Here is a 22,414-nt window from a genome sequence, read left to right on the forward strand (position 1 = left end):
TCTCTCTCTCTATATATATATATATATATATATATATATATATATATATATATATATGTGTGTGTGTGTGTGTGTGTGTGTGTGTGTGTGTGTGAGAGAGAGAGAGGGGGGGGGAGAGGGAGAGAGAGAGAGAGAGAAAGTTTTCTTTTCTTTTGGTGATTGTCATATAATTACAACCACTTCTTCCTTCTTCCTCTCTCCAAACCCTCCCATGCAGCCTTCCTTGTTCTCTTTCAAATCTATTACCTCTTTTCATTGTTATAAGCACACATGTATATGTATATCCTTTTATATTTGTAAATATAACCTGTTCAGTTTATATAATGTGATTTGTATGTGTGTTTTCAGTACTGACCATTTGTGTGCTCTTCCCCGGATAAGACTATTTCTTCCTCTCCCAGCAACTATCAGTTGCCAATAGCTGTTCTGCTAAGGTGGGATTCTGTGCCCCTCTCAATGCTGACATCTGGCCTGGCTTGAGTTTGCATGGATCTTGTGCACGTGAAACTACAAAATTTTTGTGACAGGGTGGCAAATCTTCTACCTCTGAGCAGAAAAATGTGTCTTAGTTATGACAGAACTCAGAAGCCAAAAGAGAAAACTCAAAGCATTTGAGTGTGGTGGAATTTAAAATATTATCATCTGAAGATACCCCAAGAGTGAAGGCATAGGTCATAAATGGAATACTAACCTGTGTAGGACAGCTAAGCAATCGTAAAAGGAAATCAAAGGACTAGGATCAAGAAAAAAGGGTATTTGTATATATTTCTGTGTTAATAAAAACAGATCATCATCCTCTAGAGAAAAACATCAATGTACTTTGACTCCCCTCCTGGTCACCCTCTCTCACAATCCTTCCCTATCTCCTCCTCCCCATCTCCTCTGAGTGTGTGGGAGCACCCTGGCTACCCCCTTACCCTGGTACTTCAAGTTTTTGTGAGACTACGCACATCCTCTTCCACACACAGGCAATAGCTTTAGGAATAACTCTTGTTCGAGTTGTTCAGGACCCACATGAAGACCAAGCTGCTTCTGTGCTACATATGTGTGGGGTGGCCTAGGTCCTGCTTTTGTATGTTCTTTAGTTGATGGTTCAGTGTCTAAGAGCCCCAAGGGTTGAGGCTAGTTTACTCTGTTGGTCTTCCTATGAAGTTTTTATCCCATCTGGGGCCTGTAATGCTTCCCCCTATTCTTCCATAAGAGTTCCCAAATTTCATTCACTGTTTGGCTGTAGGTGTTTGTATCTGTCTGAGTCAGCTGCTGGATGGAACCTATCAGAGGACAGCCATACTAGACTCCTGTCTGATATATAATATTTTTATGGAGGAGAGTTCAAATGATGTTAAAGATAAAATCATTTTGAATATATGAAAATATGTTCAAATTCACTAATGGTCAGGTCAATTAAATTTTAAAGCATTTTGAGAAACAATCATTGAGAATAAATAAATTATTTAAGTCAGATAATACCACATTGAGCAGGGTGAGCATTGTTGGGAATTCTTCTTCACTGTTATAAAAGTAGAAGTTGTGTAACTACTTTAGAAAGGATTGGCTTCCCTGATGAACCTAACTGTGCACACAAACTACTATCAAGAATACTGGCTGATGGGTACAGGCTCTAGAGAAACCATGGCAACATTCATAAACTCTCACGTTACAGTTAATGCTTACAGGAGCTTCTTTTCACATCAAAAAAGATGAAAACATCACAAATATCTAGTAATAAAAGGATGAATAAACAAGGAATGTAAAGTCTTAAAGTAGAACACTGGAGAACAGAGAAAATGAGTGACCTGTAAGTATGTATAACTTACGATGGCTGAACTGTACCAGAATAAAAGTTTGAATAGAAGAATAAAGTCACAAGGCAAATATATCATTTGATTTTCCTTATATGCAACTCAAAACCTAGCAGGCTCATGTACTACTAAGAATCCAGATACAAAACCTCCAGAGAGAGAAAATGACCAACCCATAATTCAGGACCTTCTGGCTCGGTGGGAAGAGAGTTGCTCTCTGTGTTAGGCATACAAGATGACCTGAAATATAACAGTTTTGTCTTTTAGACTTTGTAGTATGTACTTAAGTGTTCATTCTTTGATGATTTATTGTACATATTTTATAGTGAGTGTGTCATTATTTTTTAACTTAATTGTTACAGATTCCAAGAATCCCAAGCTACAGATACTTTTAAATTTTTTTATTCATGCTTTTCTCATGTATTACATCCTGACCAAAGTTTCCATTTCTTCCTCCCCTCCTTCCTCTCCACCTACTCTCTCCCCAAATCCAATCCTCCTCCTGTTTCCCTTCAGAAAAAGACAGGTCTCCAAAGGTTGTCAATCAAACATAGCATACCATGTTGCAATAAGACTAAACAGTTCCCTTCATAGTAAGTCTAGATGAAGCAACCCAGTAGGAGAAAAATGGTCCAAGAGCAGGTACTTGCTAGGAGTTCCATAAAAAGATCACGATACTCAACCATAGTTTATATGCAAAGGACCTAGGTCAGATACTTTGCAGGCTCCCTGATTGTTGGTTTAGTCTCTGTGAATCCCCATGTGCCTACGTTAGTTAATTCTGTGGGTCTTCTTGTGGTGCCCTTGACCCCTCTGGGTCCTACAATCCTCCTCTCGCTCTTCTGCAAGGTTCCCAAGCTTTGCCTAATCTTTGACTGTGGGCCTCTGCATCTGTTTCCACCAGGTGCTGGATGAAGCCTCTCTGATTATGCTAGGCTCCTGTCTATGACAAAATACAGTTCTTAATTCATTAAGTTAAGAGGATATGAATAAATCTGTTTATTTTATCATATTCTTGTGGTGATTTTGATAAGAGTAGTCTAAAGGCCATGCTTTGAATATCATCTGTATTATATTAATAGTTTAAAGTTTTCACTCTTATAACTGCAAATTCTAGAACAACACAATAATTAGAGATAAATTTACAACAAATGATACACAACTCTTCTATGTTCAGAAATTTTCACTTTACTATAGTATTTATGAAAGATAAGTCAAATGAAGTTGCATTTAAACCATGTTAGTCATTACACAAGATCTCAGTGAAGAGACATGTCCCCGTACCGTACAGTACCACCTAGAAAAAACTGCTTAACCATTATACCATGAATTAGGAAAGTAGTACCTGAAAGTCAACCCAGTGACCTCTTTACCATTTGCCTATAAAAATATAAAACCCTGGCTTCTTTTAAAAACAGGAAATCATTGTCAATAAAATTCACAGGAATAAAATTAGATTGAAGAAAATAAAATGTAAAAAGGTGACACTGGTCAGCTGCCTAGTCAACATTAACATTAATATTAAACTTTCCTAAGGAGCATTAAGTTACAACAGTCAATTCAAGCAACACTTTCTGATTACATTCTGACCTGCATGTGGAGTGCTGCTACTCTAAACAAACTTGCGATGACATAATTTTATTTTACATATATACAGATTATGCTATTTATATACACATCATGGGACTGTTCCAGTCACTTCGATGATGGGGACTTGTCAAGCAGAGTATTTCTGGTTGGCTTCTTGCATTCAGCAAAGGATCAAGCAGCCACTTCTTTTCCCTCTTTTCTGAGAAGGGTTCTGGGAAATCTGAATGCATAGCTTGGTTTGTGGAGGGGATGGGGCTGTAACTAAGAGTATCAAGGATCTGGGTTTTATAAATAATGTCTTTTTTTTTTTCAAGCATTTCAGATGTTAGCTACACTTTTGATTTCTGTGCCTCCACCAGACTGTATGATCCTTTCATGTTGGCTTTTCTTGCAAAGTAAACGATCATCCCGATGGCAGGTATTACCAAGGAGGATGCACAGTAGAGTGCAAGAAGTTCGGGGGAAAAGGAGTCCTTGTTATTTTCTTTTCCTGGAAAATAACCAAATGGATCCAATTAATGTCTAGTACAAAAGGAAATAATTTCACCACAGTATGTGTTTTATTGTAACAGTACAACTAGTTCCTTAAAGAAGAAGTGATAAAAGCTGGGCTGAGGACCACTGAGACTCATCTAACACATTTTTTTCCCCTGAAAGATCCAAATAAGCAGCTTATGCTTGCTATGCTCATGATGGGTGTGGAGATGACAGTTTTTGACTCTACAAAGTTAGATTTTAAAAGATTGCTTTGGGTATAAAATGGAAGGGGGAGCACACATCTTACTAATCTGTTTTTATAAAAGAAGGAATCAGAAATAACCCTGTGACAGTGACAGTCATGAGCAGAAATGCCTAACAAGTTCTATAAGACAATCTATGTAACACTCAGTGTGGCCATTAAGGTAAAAAAAACCAGAGCCTTCTTGTTGATGGTTGGCTGGCATGTGCTTATATGCTGTGTGTTCTGTGTGTCTGAAGCAAAAGCATCTTTATACAACTGTTACCCCTCCCCCCAGTTGACAACATCTGTTAATTTACTTATGAACTTTGGGTATTTCACTTAAGTAAATGTCTTAGTTACCAACAGAGTACACTTTCTGACCTTTGTTTCCCTTGATCTAAATTGATACTCCTCCATTCCTTCAAAATCCAACCACCACAATTCCTTATTCGCCCTAAGAGCTTATAATTCAGTATTTGAGCATGTAATTATCTGTTAAATTTGGTTTCCTCTCTTGACTGCAAACTCTATAAAGACAACTGTGTTTATTTGAGATGTTTCAAAACTAGCCAGCACTTCAGACAGACACTTCCTGACACTCTGGGTAGTCCCAAATGTTATTTGAGTACTAATAAAGTTTTTCTTTCTAAATCTTACCATTTTGCCACATAGTCATAAATTTAGTACTCAAAATGACAATATATAAACACTTTAAAATCTTTTAAGAGAACAACATGACAATAGCAACACCCTGAGCAACATCCGGGCTTCATTAAAACATCTCCAGAGAGCATGGCATTCTCCCAAGGTGTGTTTCTGTTTTTTTGTTTTGTTTTGGTTTTTTTTTTTTTTTTGCACCCCACAGGGTGACCTCACAGTTACATTTTACTAAGTGGAACGGTATGCTGTCTGAATCCTGGCAGGGATTAGTGACCTGATCTGGGGCACCTTTACAATTCCTTCCAGAGCTTTCAAAACACAGAAAGTCATTCAAGTAGAAACGACTCGTTAGCATTACACAAGCGAATTGTTTCAAATTACTGTAGGATAAAAAAATGACGCTTTACCTTAAGCATCATGGTAATGTCTTTATCTCTCTGCTTTCCTTTAGTAGAATTGATCTAAGGGTAATATTTTAATTGGATACTTCTCATAAATGTGGTTACCCATCAATATTGATGACAACCAAGAAGTATTTATATTGTTTCTTTTTTCAGTTTAATTATCACCTTTGCCTTTCAGTTTGTCCCTCAGACATCTGTTGAAAACTCAAAATTGATCCACTTGCTAGGGCAATATTCTAAAACATTTTTTCCCTATAAGTCTATAAACTTTGAAAGTTTTAAAGACTCCTGATCATGTGTATTAATGGGATGCATTTAAGCCAAAACCAAACAACACAATAAATATAAACATTCAGCTATAAATACAAAGGAAAATTAGTTTAAACTATCCAGTAGGGCAAAAAGGTCAATTTGGGTCTTTATTCATATGCAATTATTTGAAATCATCTTCAAATTGGAAGCATGAACATCTGGCTGTGTGACTAATATGGTTTTATTGTTCATTTAAAATATAAATTAAAAGTGGCAAATATGTAAGAAATTAATTGAGCAATTAGAAAAGACAATGTGGGAAGAAGCAGTTTTCATGCTCTTGAGGAGAAACAGCCATGCACACACAGGATGACAAAAATCTTCAAAATGCAATTTCCTGGGGCTAGGCTAAATTAGAGCTAGCTAGAGGAAGACATTTTTCAGCTTAAGGATAATTGAGATCTCAGTCCATCTCTCTACATACACTGTGTCATATCCAGTGACCTGAGGGAAGATACTGTCCCACTCTTTGAATACATGGTATCTTTCTTGGCCAGATCACCTGCTTGCAGAACAATCACCACAAGTGAGTGACTAGAATTTTGACATGTAATTATGATATTTTCCCTTCCTTTAACATTTCTAAGTAGATGTATTAATATTGCTCTGATTTGAAGAGGCTCTATGAAGACAGAAAAAAATGTATGCTAAAGTTTGTAGTCTTGAGGAATGTGATTAGTAAAATGTGTATGTTTTCTCACTTATGTTCAGATTTCTCTACACTGACAGTGTGGTTAGTTAACTCTCATGGTCAATGCCAGACTGATTCAGAATTGGCATTCATTAGCAATGTTGCTCACTCTACCAGGCTGGATTTCAGCATACAACAGCTCTTTGGTGTGCAAAGGGTCCAAGGCTCATTAGTCAAGGCTAGCTTCAATAAAATTAACAGGCACTCACAAGAGAGAACAGGAATATGTGCCAATGTGTCTGACGGGGCCACTGCCCCTCCCTTCCTCTTCATCAGGTTAAAGTCCGACAACTGGGGCATGGATTTCAAAGGAAGCTCTTGTGAAATCTAGAGATCCTGCTGCGGATGCAGGCCACTATCCCCAATTAGCATCCTCACAAAAGAGCCATGCAGAAAATATGTGGTTATTCTGAATTCTGAAAGCAGAGCTCCTTTCCAGTGGGGAGCAAGGTCTGCAGAGGATTGTTTGTCTGCTGTGCCAGCCCCAATTCCTTAGTTTTTGTTTACCCCTGGGGAAGCATTGCAAAGTATATTGTTAAACTCTTAGCAAATCTAAGACCTCAGAGACCAGTGATGAATTGGCAACTTTGGAAAAAAAATAACAAATGGAAATTCCACATCTCCGATGATTAATGTCCACTTCCTGGCTAAACGCTATAGGATAGAACAGCTGTATCTGATTATTTCAAGAAGCATTAAGAAACAGGCGGTCAGCACAGAATTCAGTCTCATTTTACCAACTCCATCTAACAGTAGAAATTTGTTACTCTCCTTAGATACTTGAAATAATTTTAAAAATAAATTTTTAAAAAAAGCAAACACAGTAAGCTAACCTTTTACATCAAGTGTTAAACTTCTTAATTGTGAGCCAACTTCAGTTTTAGATTCACACTCGTATACGCCGGCATCCTGCAGCTGTGCCTTGCGGATGGTGTATGAGCCATCAACAGACTTTAACACCATGTCTCCTGTCTTTGCTTTCTTCTTCAGGATTATCCACGTTTCCAGCATATTTCCACAAGTGCAAGAGATAATGACGGTGTCTCCCTCTTTGACGCTCTTAGACGGAAAGACTGTAAGCTGTATGTCTTTCAGAGAGAATGGACAGTTAGTGTGTGGGGGAGGGGTACTGCAACCCCATACTGACTGAGAACATTGGCAGTCTTTGCCAAACTGTTTGCGATGCTTTCTGCATGAGCTGTAAGGAAGGAGAGCAAAGAAGTTGGGCATTTGACCAATTCTCAATGATCGTATTGCAAGCAAGCGAAGATCTATTTCAGGCTTCTTTTCTACCCTTAATATGATTCTTTATCCAAGCAAAGTCAAAAATTAGGTATTTAATAAGTAGCTGTAGAATTTAAATACGGAAAATAAACTTTATTTTTGTTAAAAATTACATTGTTTACCATATTTTCCTTGATGTGTAAAAGCCTTATGAGCCAGGTGCTCCCTGACCAGAAAATTAAGATGTATAGAGATTGTTATTATTTTTTGCTGTCTTTAAGAACATAGTTACCAATGATCAAATTTCAAGGTCTGTCTGATCTCTCCTGAGAGATAGAACATTTCTGTAAATGCAAAAACCATAGAGGGAAACACTCAATGTCTGTTTTATAAACACTTGCTTAAGACCTTGTCACACTGATGCCCCCCCCCCCAGGGCCACAGGTTTATGACATCCACACTTGAGTTTCCTTTTCTTTCAGATGGTCACACTGTGTCACCTGGACTGAACTGAGAGTTTCCTAAAGGTTTTCCTTGAGATTATGTGGTACCCTTCTCAGGTTCTTCTTTTGAATTACAGACCTCAATAAATTGAGGCAGCAGTAATAACAAAACTCAGCATAAACCTTAGCAGGAATTAACACAAGGGATGCAGGAAAGTGCAACCCAGTGCCCCACAGAGAAAAAGCATCAAGGGTGGTGGGCTGGGGGCAATGCAAGTTGATTGCTTCATAATTTTGCCCATGAAACCTTATGGTTTCTGTGTGCCAAGCAGAAACTGTTGTGTCTTCAATCTTGGGTATTTATCTTGGAGAAGGGAGAGTTATAAATATATTCACCCCAGTGGTACTCAGCAGCAGGCTGAGAGGCCAGGGGGCATAATTACTGTGACCCTTAGTCTCAGACTTTACAAATGGTGCCTTCTTAGGCCTCTAAGCAAGTCCTAGACAGCTTCTGGGAAGTTGCTTCTCAGAGTCTGTTCAGTCCAATATGTTGGTTTTAATCTTAGGTAATTTCCTACCTTTGTTTCTTCACTAAAACCTTGATTCCTAAGTGTCCCTGGGCTTCTAGCTTAGCTTCTGGAGCGAGCATTTTACTTGCTATGAATAGGATTTTAGGGCAAGTGATTTGGTCTGAAATGAAAATCCATTTTAGGAGCAGTATAGAACTGCTTTTATAATTAATTATTTTTGAATTTTGCACATAAATGCAGTTTTGAAATAAAGGTTTTTCTTTTCTTTCTTTTTGAGGCTTATTTTTTTTAATTTTTAAGTTATGTTTATTTGTACGTGTCTGTGTGGGGTACATGCGTGTGGTGTAGTACCAATGGAAGCAAGGAGCCCCCTTCCCTGGATGTGGAGTTACGGGCAGTTGTGAGCTTCCCGATGTGAGGGCTGCTAACAGAACCAATGTCATCTGTAAGAGCAGTAGGCACTCATTATGGCATGGCCGTCTCTCTGGCCTCCAAAGGCTTTCTTTTCAAAGAAGATCTTGTTCACCTTCAGTAACTCAATAGGAAATGTATTAGCCATAAATAGTGTAAAGTCACACTCTGCTCACCTTGGACAATCAGTTTAACCGATGTTTTGCTAATTCCAGCCTGGTTAACCCCTTCACACACATAAATGCCGGAATCTTCCATTTTTGTAGATGCAAAGGTGAGGGTAGTATTTTCAGAAAGAGGCTGCAGTTCCCCATTATTTAGCTGTCTGCTCCATAGGATTTGGGGAGCTGGAAAACCATCACTTGAGCAGGTCAGGTTCACAGGACTGCCCTCCTCTAGGACAGCAGAGGGACTCACCAAGATGGTTGTTTCCTTGGGGGCAACTGAAAAGCAAAAAACACTTAGCTTGAACATCTTATGCCCTGAATTCCAAAGAGTCTAGACAATATTGTAAATACAGGCAAAAGACTCTGGGTTAGTGTAGTTTATAAACTGGGATAACCAGCCCAGGACATTTCTGTGGAGGAGACACAAGAGGAGTTAAAAACAGGATGGAATGTGGATATTTTCAAATGGCAGAAAGTTCTATAGAACTCTCTTAATGTCAAAGCACTGAGAATCAAGTATAGTGTAGTGTTTGGGTGAAATGGTGGATTAGAAGTCTCTGCATGACCCATGGAGAAGGAACAGGATAAGACAGAATTGACTCTATTTCTAAGGGAAGAAAGAGAAGAGTATTGGAAACACACACACACACACACACACACACACACACCATGAGACAGGGAGAGGGAGGAGAAACACACAGAGAGAAACATTAATGGTATGCATTCCCTAAGCCTGATGCATCAGAATACACCCTGTGAATAAGAAAACCCATTTTCTACCCCTTGACCCTGTGTTGATCGTTTGATCAATAGGATGTAGATGATGTGACATGGGGTGGAGGGATGCTCCTGACATAGACCTTTATGAAGCTACTTCCATCCTCACCTTTCTCAGCTGTGTTCTGGTGAGTAAATCTAGGCTACTTTCTCTGAGGATGACAGCACACTAAGAAATGACAGGTGGGACCATGCACATAAGGCTCAGGAGTGATAAGCGACATGTCTGTGACAAGTCAGCCGCTGGCTTGCCTCCAGATGTTTACATTGACCTGAGGATGAGTAGCTGCCTGGCTGATCCATTCCTAAATGCCAATGTGTAGGATCATACATAAATAAATAATTTGGTTTATATTAGGGAGAGTGGTTTATTATGATCACTATTATCTTGATTCGATTTTTTTTCTGTTTTCTTCACAGAGGTCTTAATTGTTAACCTTCTGTTAACTATTAGCTGGTGAACATAGTAAAGAAATCCATATTCAATTGTACCTGCCCCATGTGTGCACTTACCACTGACATAAAGAGGCTGTGTACTCTGCCTTTGTTTGGGTTCAGATTCCATTTCACCACTGTGTAACTTAGCGAGGCAAACAAGAGCTTTCCCAGTATCTTCAGCAGTGGGGATGAAGGTCACTTCCAAATTTTTGGTTTCTAGAGACTTTATGCCCATTTCCCCCGAAAAATATTTACTCATCAGTGTAGTCTCCCCCTTCAGCAATTCAATCTCCAGATGGTCAAAGGGGTACACATTAGGGACTGTGCAGTTGACAGTGACAGGTCTCCCATGCACAAGTGGCCCACTCATCTCGATTTCTGGGTCTTCAGGGAATGCTGCAGATATCAAGCAAAAATAATATTGATATGTGCTATTCAAGGGAATATTGAGTCAGATTCTGTTAAATGCAAAGGTTTCAAAGTGACAGGTTTGGTGAACTAGGAATAGTATGGTCTCAAGTAGTAAATAGCACCATTAGTTATAACTGTACAATTATAATGTTAATCATAAATAATAGAAACAAAATACTTAGCATTTTAAGTCAAAGAGAAATGAATGCTTGAACTCCTTAGTGTTCTCTTCTAGCAATGCCATCTTGCCTATTCTTTTCTAAGGACACACTGGCTTTGGCCATATAATTTAAATATTTTAAATATTTTTCATAAATATATTGACTATTAAATATGAACTAATCCGCTTCGGCCTTCATTATATCCTTCTTCTGAGCAGCCTGATAAAAATGGTTATTATGTAACTTGCTTCATAGCTAGAAAAAGGAACTTACAGGAACACACAGGGCTTTCATAATAGATCAGACCTAGTCAAATTCTGTCCTCCGATCTGTGAGTCTTGGTTCTACAGTTTGTTCAGTATCAGATGAGCCTCAGTGGAGTTTTTAAATTAGTTTGTTTATCAAAATCTGTATGGTTTGTTTTATGACTAAACTTAGGCAAGAAGTATTAAATACTCTGCACATTTTTTAAAGACAGGGACTCACTTTTTAGACCCGGCTGACCTGGAAGTATTTATGTAGACTAGGCTGGCCTCAAAAGTCACAGGAATCTGCCTACCTCTGCCTCCTGATGATAATTCCTATAATTAACAAATGAACTGATAGCCAGGCAAGGTGGCACACACCTTTGATCCCAGTACTCTGGAGGCAGAGGTGGGTGGATCTCTGAGTTTGAGGCCAGCCTGGTCTACAGAGTTCCAGGACAGCCAAGGCTACACAGGTAAAACTTATCTCAAAAAATAAAATAAAGAAATGCCTAAATGCTGTATGTTTTCTCACATGTGCGGAACCTAAGTTTAAAATTTAAATTATATATATATATACATTGATGTATGCGTGCTAGCAGGCCATTGAACTAAAGAGGATCGCAAGAGGAGATGACATCTTGAGGGATGTGGGAAATAGAAATGGTTAATAGAATATATTCAATAGGAAAGACGAAGGGAGCAGGGAAGGAAGCAGGTAGAGAGCAGACAGGCACAAGAGGGCAACAGGACATGGGAATAGATGAGAAGAAAGCATAGTGACATGGACATCTGATGGTGCGACAATCAAGGCACTTCTTTGTATGCTAACTTTAGCCACCAATAAGAAAGTGTAAAAGAACTAGTCAACTGTATTATTTAAAGTCTGAGTACTTATTCTCTCATCTGTCTATATACCATTTATAATACATTCTATGTACATTAACAAAAATGACACTAAAATAAATTATCAAGGTAAAAGTTATTCAAAACAAGAGAAAACCCAAAAACCAAAGCTAAACATTTTTTTCATTCTTTCCTTAAGTAAAACCTGTTAAACTGGTAGATTTTGAAACATGGCCACATTGCAATAAGCCGTCATGCTGTTGGGAATGTGTCTATGTCAGCAGATCCTGGAGTCTGGGTAACATGATAGACCATAAAGTTTACACTCCTTTTGAGAGAGTTAAATCTCTTAACGGGCACAGTCATAATTCTGAACAAAATCCTGAAAGTTAACACAAGTTTGGGCAGGGCTTTAGATGGAAAAGCTTTACGATATGTTCTCTGGAATTGGGTAGCACCACCCTCTCAATAAAATAACCTCACAGTCATGCGGTCACAGTCACGCGGTCACAGTCACGCGGTCACAGTCACGCGGTCACAGTCACGCGGTCGCAGTCACGTGGTCACGGTCACGTGGTCGCGGTCACGTGGTCGCAGTCGCGTGGCCACTGTGAAGTGCTTTCCACACTTGGGGTAGACAGAGGGATTCCAGAGATTCATAGAGACTGAGGGTTGAAAAGGATTTCTATTAAGGTGGTAAAAACAGAAGGGACAAGAAAACACGCGCCACTTGTTCACTGGGTAAATCAGCTGAAAAACTGCAGTTGGCACTTGTTTCTGCCTCAGCTCTGCGTCCGGACCGTCTCTCACTCAAACTAAGTAAAAACTGTCTTATTTTGTGTGTTTCTGGCACTTCGCTGTTTCCCGTTGTCCGCCATGACTGAATCCTGCAGATAGCTCCTCAAATCTGCCTTAAAACAGTAGACTTCTTTCCTCATTTCTCTCTTCTCCCTGCTACCTTCCTCCCAACCCCATAGCCTTCCATTCTTTCTTCTTTTACCAAAAAATCATAATAGCATCTAACATATGTTTAATTTAAAATAATATATTTGTTATATATACTATATTAAATATGGACTATTATAAATAGTAATATATAGTATTATATACATACAATAAGAAGAAACATGACTATCTGGGAAGAGAAAGGGGACAGTGGATAGAAGGAGAAGGGATAAGACAAAGTTGTAGGTGAATAGGAAGCACAGTGGCCCGTTACTTTTCATTCTATTAAAAATAATACTGTACACAGTAAAACTATCTTCCAAAAATGAAGGAGAAATGAAGACCTTTTAAGTAGTAATAAAAAAAACAAAAACAAAAAAAACCCCAAAAACCTCAGTCTAGTAGGCTGAGGATAGAGCGCTAGTGTGGAGCACTTGCCACGCATGTGCAACGCCCTTGGTTCCCTCTGTACCATCTCAAAATAAAATAAAATGGCAGACTTGGGCCTCACCCACAATTTGAATAGCCGAGGTAGTCACCCCTCACCAAGTAATTATCTGAATGGGCACAGCTCCCAGGCTGCTCTCGCCCACCACTTCCATATGCCCTAAGTACGCGTGAGGGGAGAGAAGCTCAGCATGGAGTCAGATCGAGCTCATGAGGCAGAGAGTGGGACCAGTCACGGACTGTGTGCATGCTGTAAACATATGGCATATATACTGAAGAGCTGGGCCAACTATATTGCATCAAACCACGTTCAGAGATCTAGGGATGATTTACAATGCCAAATCTCTCCCTACGTAAATGGATACTGTTACAGATTCACATTCTTTTTCTTCAAAAAAAAAAAAAATAGAAGAAAGGGAAACAGTCAGAGAGCTGTCAGTTTCCAAAAGCACTTACAGTAGACCTCCACCTGGATTCCCTTCTCCAGTGTCCTTTGTAGACAGGTCACAGCGCACAGGTAAGAGTGTTCATTCTCAAAACTCACAGAGCTCAACGTCAGTGTGGATTTGGCTCCCTCATTCCTCACCTCCCCATTGAGGGGACTGCCTGCTTGGGTTCTCCAAGAAAAAGAAGGGGAGTCACAGCCAACAGCAGCACATGTCAGAACAACTGAATCCCCAACCTGTGCGGACACCTGAGATCCGGGGGAGATGTCAACAGTAAATCGTTTCTCTGAAGGAGAAGAAAAAAAGAAAAAACAGGATGAATAACAGATAAGATTCTTTTCTTATTGCATCATATTCAAAGTTATTCCCATATTCAATGTTTATCTTTCTTGATCTCTATTCAGCTACTATCTGTGCCAAGAAGAAATTACTCCTTTCCATCTTGGAGCCATCAGGAGCAAGACCACATCTTTTAAGAATAAACCCATGCTGTTCAGTTGAGTCAGGCTATCAGAACAAGTGTAGATAACAATTTGCAAAGAATGTGGTTGGAGTCTTTTCGGGGCGATACCCATCCTGTGCTCTTTGCTGTCCATCAAGTCACTGTGATGTTGCAAGACCTCAAATCATCCCATGGTTTCTGTGTGTCAAATACCACACATTTGGTCTCATATGCGTGAGTTGTCTCATTCAATTCCCACAACAATTTGTTAGCTGGGACTATTGTTTCTTTTCTACTTCTGAATTCTTCTGTTCGTGTGTTTTCTCCTCTTCTTCCATCTTCTCATCCTATCTCTTCTTTAAGACATTTTAGGCTCAGAAATGCTAAATGGCTTAAGTTAAATTTGCAAGTAGAGTAATCGAAAGTTGATGTGAGATGCGTCTGACTCAAGAGCCTAACTTTTCTGTTACTAGACAACGAAATCAAGTTGTCCTCATGTAAAGGTAAAAATTAAGTCTACAAGAATTACAGGGGGGCTGCATCAAAATGCCCTCTAATTATATCCACTATCCTTAAAGAACCATTCATATTCAAGCATCCTCCAATGAACCCTCCTTATTATTTAGCTTCTTTGGGTCTGTGGATTGTAGTGTGGGTATCCTGTAGCAGATGTGCAGCTTGGTCTTCATTTGGGTCCCTCAAAAACTAGAGCAGGGGCTGGCCCTGACTCTGTTGCCTGCCTGTCGAGCCTATTGGCCTGCCTGGGGTGTCTTGTCTAGCCTCATTGGGAGAGGATGTACCTAGTCTTGCAGTGACTTGATGTGCCAGTGTAGGTTGGTACCCAGGGTTCCCTCCCCTTTATCAGAAGAGAAGGGAAGAGAGATGGAGATAGGGGCTATGTGAGGGAGGGCATAAAGAGGGGTGGGCTGCGATTGGGATGTAAGGTGAAAATGATTAATTGAATCATTAACTAATTAATTAATTAATTAACAGGAACCATTCACACATATCTACATATTGGAGTCTCAATATAAAGTACTATCTTTGACAGTCATACAGAATCACACTGTAAACAAAATAAAGATGACTTTAAGGTGACATCAAATATGTTTGATGCATTATCAAAATACTTTATAGCCATTCAGGGTAGAAAGCTGAGTGACCAGGACAAACACTCAAGTGTCCAAAGTGTTCTCTAGCTTTCAGACACTCAGACTCAGATGAAATGACATATTTTGAGATAAAGAATTCTAAATTTTGATGTTGTTCCTCTAAAAATTCTGGGAGTGGCTAGGCAACTCTGCAAGTGACAAATAAATCCCCTCAAAAAAAAAATCATTAAAGTGTTCTAGCAAGCTGGAGACAGGCAGAAATCTCAGTACACAATTTTCCACTTTGCATGGTTCTTTTCTGTACCAGGAAAAGTTGCTTTTCTCATTTTAGTTTGTGTAATTGTGGTATTGTAGCATTTTTCCAAAAAAGATGTCCTCAAATTATCCCCAAATACATTAATATGCTATTATATTTTCAAAGATATTATTCAAAACAGCAACCAAGCTGTCCAAGTTCCGCCTATGCTACTGTGAGAACAGGGAACTTAGTAGGAGATTCACTTCCTGCCTGCAAAGAGACTGACAGCTACCACTGTGTATGCCTGAAGCTACCGGAGAGAAGCCCTTGAAAGTAGCTAAAAGACCCTTCTAACTTCAGCATGTAAGGTTGATAACTCACACAATACCAACCCTTCCTGTGCCCAGAACGTAGGGCTTTTTTTTTTTGCCATTTAAAATGGGGCCAATCATTTTAGGATGCAACTATCCCAGGACAGACAGCAAGCCTTCTGCACTTTTAGCTTTATAAAATCATCTCTGATCATTCGAGAATAGCAGCCACCCACCTGAATTAAGTAACTGATGGTGTTTGAATTCTACATTCTTAGCCATCTAAACTTAAAAGCCAAGTTTGCATAGGTTAGAAAAGAATGTGTTCTTCATACTTACAGTTCTTGTTTTTATTCAGCAAATGTTTACTGAACACTTTATGTGTGTCAGGTACTATACTAGCCAGCCATTAATCCATTCACACATAAAACAATGAGTTCCCAAGTTTCTGAGTTTAAGAGCCTCGAAGTTTAATGGACCAATTCAAATACATACTTTTTTGTGTTCTTACTGAAGTATGTACTTTGATTTACTCATTCCACCTTGTATAAATATACCAAAATATCACACCGTACCCAATGTGTGCATACAGTTTTGATTGATAAATAATTTTAAATTAATTTTTAAACATAGATGAAATTAGCTACAACTGAAAAAGCATCGGATTTTGAATTAAGAACAGCCTATAAATGAAACTAAGAGCCATTTGACCCTATGCAAATGATGAATTATAAAGCAGTTGAATTTTTTTTTTAGCTACCTCACAGAGTATGGTAAAGACAGAGATAATATATGAAGTAGAAACTCTTGGCCAACATTAGGTGTACAGTCAATGGATGGCCATTAGTAATCTGAGATTTCACTCTCCCATCTGTAAAACGGATAGAAAATAACCCTTAATTATTTCTTGGAGGCTGTAGATAGCTTATATAAGATGCCAGAAGTACAGCTGATGTTTGGAGAATGGCATTGTTTAAGAAAATCTTGCAAAATCTCAAATGAAAAATTATATACTTTGGTAACGGCAAGAGGGTTGGTTGGAAAGGAAGTTAGGTCATAGGGAATCATTTTGAAGCAGGGTGGTCAAAAGCAAGTAATTTCAAACTGGAGCACATATTCATTCATGACCAGTATGTGGTGCTGGAATTCCTGAGTGTGTAAGAGCAGATGAAGTAATCCAAGAATGCCAGTATCCGTCGGGCAGGAAAGGGAGACCAAGCCATGAAATAAGACAACTGCACAATGACAAGAACTAGTAAAGGATCAGTGTGGAGGTGCTGGAGAAAAGAATCCCAGGAAGTATGAGGATGATGCGTACATACATCTGCTGAAGCACATGACTACCAGATGCATCATCACACCAACCTACGGAAGGCATTTCACCATTGGCATTGAGTCACTATTGCTCAACTCCCAACAATGGCACCTCTTCACAGTCTACTCACCTTCAACAACTAATTCCACCTCTGTTTTGTCTCTCCCAATCAGATTAACTCCTTCACACACATAGATTCCAGAATCTTCCATTCTCATAGCAATTAAGGTGAGGGTGGCATTTCCTGAGAGGAGCTGGAGAACTCCATTATCTAATTTCTTGCTCCAGAAAATCTCAGGAGCTGGTAGACCCTCGCTGGAACAGGTCATCGTCACAGCACCTCCCTCATGAAGCCTTGTGGAGGGATGCACAGAGATCTCTGTATTGGTGGGAGAGGCTGAAAAGGCAGAGCATAGTAAGAGTCAGCACCGTCAAGCAGCATCTGCATCCACGGGGGATGCTTTCATTCTCTTGTAGACTGTGTTCATGTGCCTCCACTAATGCGGCAAAACGACTCTGCCAAGTTGGAGTCAAGAACCACCGAGCCGTTATAAAATAAGACTAGCTAATCACTAACTAGTAAATTACAGTTTTTTAAATCTTTTCAAGGAGCCACAGATAGGTAGAAATTAAGAGAAGCCCTTAAAATTAAGGGAAATTAAGGGAAGCCCTTCAGTGTTTCAGCCTCTTACTTAACAACTGAAGTCCTGTGGAGGAGTATTTGCCATCCGGGCCAGTTTCAGCACTTACAGAGGGAGACAATCTACCCAGGATCAACAAATTGGCTTTTGAATATCATTAATTATTGAAAACTTCACTTATTGAACTGAATATTTCCAGGAATATGGTGGTCATAGTCTAGCATTCTGTTCTTACAGATAAATGGGTGATGATCTTTTATCACACAATTGGCTTTCAATGACTTAGCTATACCTCTCTCAACACTCTGCATTCTGTGGAGAGAAAGATCTCCCGTTTTGATTGTTTTCTCAAAAGTTTGTTGAAACCCTTTTCTATTTTTTTATGCTTTGGGTAAATAAGATTGTACTTGACACCAGCTCGTTTAAATACAGGGCTGAGAGTGGAACACAACATTTTAGTTTTAACAAAGTACAATGAGTTCCATTAGTCAGAGTCTAATATAGGAAGAAGGCTTCACATCCACCAGCAGTCTCTAGGAGCATCCTCTTGTACACACACACACACACACACACACACACACACACATGCACACACACAAACACACACAGCATCTTCTGTACAGAGAGAGAGAGAGAGAGGGAGAGGGAGGGAGGGACGGCGGAGGGAGGGGAGGAAGAGGGGGAGGGGGAGGGGGAGGGGGACAGGGAGAAGAGAGAGAAATCATTTTGTCATTGTTTAATCTGAGAAACCAATGACTCAAGGCTTATTATAAAATTTATAAAACATTGTATCATTTGAGCCTATTCCTTCCTATTCAAGCAGACAGTGTTATGATGATTCCTCCTTGATAGACAGGAACATAAAGGAACTAAACAACCTTAAAGTTTCTCAGTTAATGGTACATAACACTCAAGAACTCCAAAACCAAACTCCAGTATCCTGTTCTTTTAATAATATCACATCCTGGATAAATAATGCAGTAAAATATATTTCTTGTTAATCTACATGATACATTTATTATAACAATAAATAACATAAAGCATGTCCCAGACCAAACTCCCAGACCAGAGATCGCCATGCAAGTACTTACTATAGACTTGTAGTTCTTTGACAGTCTCCCTTTCTTTGGGCATAGAATCAATTGGGTCAATGTGTAATTTAGCTCGGCAAACAAGAGTTTTTCCAGTATCTTCAATGACAGGAGTAAAGGTTACTTCCAAACTCTTGGTTTCCAGAGACTTCTTTGACATCTCTTCTAGAAACTCCTGATTCTTCAAGAGACGATCACCCTTGAACAGACCTATCTCCAGCCTGTCAACCGGATAAACATCTGGAACCAAACACTTGATGGTCACTGGCTTTCCAACCTCCAGAGGGCCACTGAATTGAATCTCTGGATCCTTAGGGAATGCTGCAAAGCCAAACAAATGCACAAGTAGGACTTTGGCTTCTGTTGAGAACACCTCTGACTGTTTTGACACAACAGGAGTCCAAACAAATGTTTTTGTCAATACTGGGCTTAATTCAGCAAAGCTAATTGGTTTAAGTAGCTAATTGTAGTGAACTCAGGAAGCACTTTTTAGCGGCCATTTCAGTTTTAATTCTGTAACTATTAAGGAGTGTGTGTAATTAAAGAAAAGAGAAAGAAAAGCCTATTATCTATTAAAACTAATCTATATATGACAACCTAAAGAAGTTTGCTGTATTCTATGACCTTGGATGATGGAGACCACATTTCACAGATAAGGAACCTTGGAGATAGTATGATTGCAAAACCAGCCTTGGTCACTCAGCCAGCCCATGGTGAGGCTGGGAACAAAGCTCATGCTTTCCGTCACTCACTCTGCACTGAGATTCCAGTGACACCTCACACCCTGTTCTCTACTATTAGTGCAGATACAGTTCCACATTCCAGATGAGAAGCCCAGGGCTCAGAACGGTATCACAAAGAAGTGTTACTATGTAAGGTTGCCTACGAAATGAGGAGAATGACTCTAACAGGCTGGCTTCTGAAAATGAGACCTCTGGCAAGAATTCATCCACCAGAAAGACATTCCTATGCAATCTCCCCAGACTGAATCTCTTCCCCTAAAAGCCTAACTCAGTGTTCTAATCTGTACTTTACTGAACACACCAGGACAATGGAACGCACGCCTGCGCTTCCCCCTCCACACACATACACAAGGTTTAGCCTTCTTATTACATCTGTCATGATGGAAGTTCTTTGGTTTCCCAGCTCTATAGAATATTACAATCAAATATGTAATGGAGACTGAACTGTTAAAAGCAACAAGAAATGGCCATTCTTGCAGGGGAGTTGTCGGGGGGGCGGGGGAACAGGCAATATAATTGAATCCAGAAAGTTCCTCACTTCTCTTTTCTAAGTCTCCAACTGTATAGCACTTGTGGGCAAAAGGCAAAGGAACTGGAAATGCTTTATTATGTAAAAAATATAGTATTTTAAATTTCCCTTCTGATTATTTATGTCCATCCTGGTCTTCAGGAAATGTGCCCAGAATCTACACAGTTTAATGACAGGTAATATAAGAACTCGCTACTCTTTCCTGGTATTTATATAACAGGACCTTCCAAGGCTCTCAGAAGGCTGCCTAGACATAAACTATGCATGCACAGCCAGCATAATTGAAAGCAGCCGTCCAGGTTCAGTTGCTTGGGAAGCCCAGCTACACAAGAGACTTGCTGAAATTTCAATTAAGGTTAATCTGCAAAGTTGGGCTGGAGCACAGTAGGAAGGAACCAAGGTGATTAGAAGATGAATCCAACAAGATGTTCATGAAGAAATGCATTATGGGAGTCCCCCCCCCCACACACACTCTTTTTGGAAAGTGACAGCATCAGTAACCAAAGACAAATGATTTCTATAGGGCTCATTTGCCCCCACCTCTCCTTGGTAGATTATTTTGCCAAGTTTAGGATGATTGTAGGATGCTTATTGGGTAGGCTAGTGTAATATGGGTACCTGCTATGCCCGAGATAAATCTAACTTATTAAACAAAAACCCTTTGAGGAGTAAAAGCAAAGCTTTCTGGCAGCAACAACAAAAACTCCTGAATTTATCTGTGTCAAACGACTGAAATGTTAATAGATGTTTAATTATGTCTACAGAGAAGGCTTGCATACTCACAGAGTCCCTGAGTCTGCAAGCAGATCTTAAGCACCAAGTTGCACAAGAATAAGTGAATGGAAAAATCCCAGAAAGAAGGAATTCATCAATCCTTTGGATACATTAATAAGCGAACGTGTAGAAATACAACCAGATGAGAGGAAAAAAAACAAACAACTAAGAGAACCATTGGGATATTCACACTGCATCTAAGAATTGGAACCAAGAGTCTCTTACATGGGCACCATTTTTGTGGCAAACAAGGACACAGAGGTTGAAATTTGGTTTCCTGTTCTCAACTAGCTTCTTTCTCTGGCTTTATTGAAATCGTGTTTTCTAGCTAAGAATCTAGATACTCTTTAAAAGTCTCTATTAAACACAGCATTAAATTATTTTTCAAGTGAAATCAAGAGAAAGCAAAACCTCTTTCCAGTACTTACAGTAGATGTCCACTCGGATTCCTCTTTCCAGCTTCCCAGTGCCACATGTTGCTGTGCACAGGTAAGAGTGTTCATTTTCAAAACTGACAGGATCCATGGTCAGAATGGACTTGGCCCCCTCTGTCCTCACCTTCCCGTTTAGTGGGCTGTCTATCTGGGTTCTCCATGAGAATGATGGTGGCTCACAGCCTGTGGTGCTGCAAGTCAGGGACATGGAATCTCCAATCTGAGCTATCGTTCTGTGTTCAGGGGAGACCTCGATTTTAAAAGCTTGAGCTGAAAAAGCAAGGCAGAGAGAGAGAGAGAGAGAGAGAGAGAGAGAGAGAGAGAGAGAGAGAGAGAGAGAGAGAGAGAGAGAAACAAGTTTACCACAGTCTATCTCATGCTGTGTTTTTTTTCTCTTGCGCAGCAATACAGTGTCCAAAACACAACCTGGATGACCTACTTTGTAAACTGTCTCAGACTAATAGCACAAGACAGACCCAGAGCCCTGAAGTTGCTGTTGAAGAAGGTGCTGGAATTGTCACCGTGAAGAAGAATGCTCAGTTCTGACTTTGAAGCCCATTGCACAAAGCTGTTTTGTCACTTGCTAAACTTGATTTCATTGTCGAGCACAGGAAACCAAAGAGATAGACCTACTACCGATACAATCCAAATTACTCATTTGACAGTGGAAAGGGGTATCAAAAAAACATTCTGTCCGCAGCTCTGTGAGAATGCTGGCTTTTTTTAGTAAAACTCTGTATGTAGTACCCGAGAAGCTGCAGACTTCTGAAATAGGTCAGGAACTTACAGACTGCAAACAGTATCCAAAGTACCGTTGAGGCTCCAAAGATCGCGACCATCTTCACAGGCATTTCAAGTCTCTGCTTCAAAGCCTTCTTTGTGCCCCACGTGAAAGTGTCTGGGAAAAGGGTTCAGCTCCCAAAGCCAGCCAGGCTGGTGTGAGTGAAATAGAAAGTCTGCTCTTTATAAAGGGTCTTGCTGGAGAGGCGGAGGGAAATCCCTTCAAGGGGAAACCCAGGGCAGAGCCAGGGAAAAAGTTTAACTGACAGCCAGCCAAGTCCCCACGTTAACCCTTTCAGCTGCTTTCGGGGCTGAAGTCATTCTGAGTCCTGG

The 22,414-nt window shown here is 39.7% G+C and overlaps 1 protein-coding gene across 1 annotated transcript; it reads right to left on the minus strand.

Annotated features, from left to right (window-relative positions):
* Window positions 1-2,777: 2,777 nt before the first annotated feature.
* Vcam1 (vascular cell adhesion molecule 1) lies at window positions 2,778-22,248 on the minus strand. The gene is made up of 9 exons (XM_028757356.1): window positions 22,089-22,248; window positions 21,296-21,571; window positions 18,822-19,142; window positions 17,220-17,486; window positions 13,682-13,957; window positions 10,246-10,566; window positions 8,965-9,231; window positions 7,014-7,268; window positions 2,778-3,882 (listed from the first exon to the last, which is right to left on the minus strand). Exons 1-9 carry the CDS (start codon window positions 22,150-22,152, stop codon window positions 3,722-3,724), a joined length of 2,208 nt encoding a protein of 735 aa, XP_028613189.1. The 5' UTR covers window positions 22,153-22,248; the 3' UTR covers window positions 2,778-3,721.
* Between the last annotated feature and the right edge of the window lie 166 nt (window positions 22,249-22,414).

This window comes from Grammomys surdaster, unplaced genomic scaffold (assembly GCF_004785775.1).
Source record: "Grammomys surdaster isolate TR1022 unplaced genomic scaffold, NIH_TR_1.0 126158, whole genome shotgun sequence".
Classification (NCBI taxonomy): domain Eukaryota; kingdom Metazoa; phylum Chordata; class Mammalia; order Rodentia; family Muridae; genus Grammomys; species Grammomys surdaster.

Excerpts from the sequence above, each read along its gene's own strand:
- Vcam1 (XM_028757356.1), bottom strand. The coding sequence starts at position 22,152 with ATGCCTGTGAAGATGGTCGCGATCTTTGGAGCCTCAACGGTACTTTGG. Across the intron at positions 21,572-22,088 it reads TTGGATACTGTTTGCAGTCT|CTCAAGCTTTTAAAATCGAG; the intron begins GTAAGTTCCTGA and ends TTGCTTTTTCAG. Across the intron at positions 9,232-10,245 it reads ACAGCCTCTTTATGTCAGTG|TTGCCCCCAAGGAAACAACC; the intron begins GTAAGTGCACAC and ends TTTGCTTTTCAG.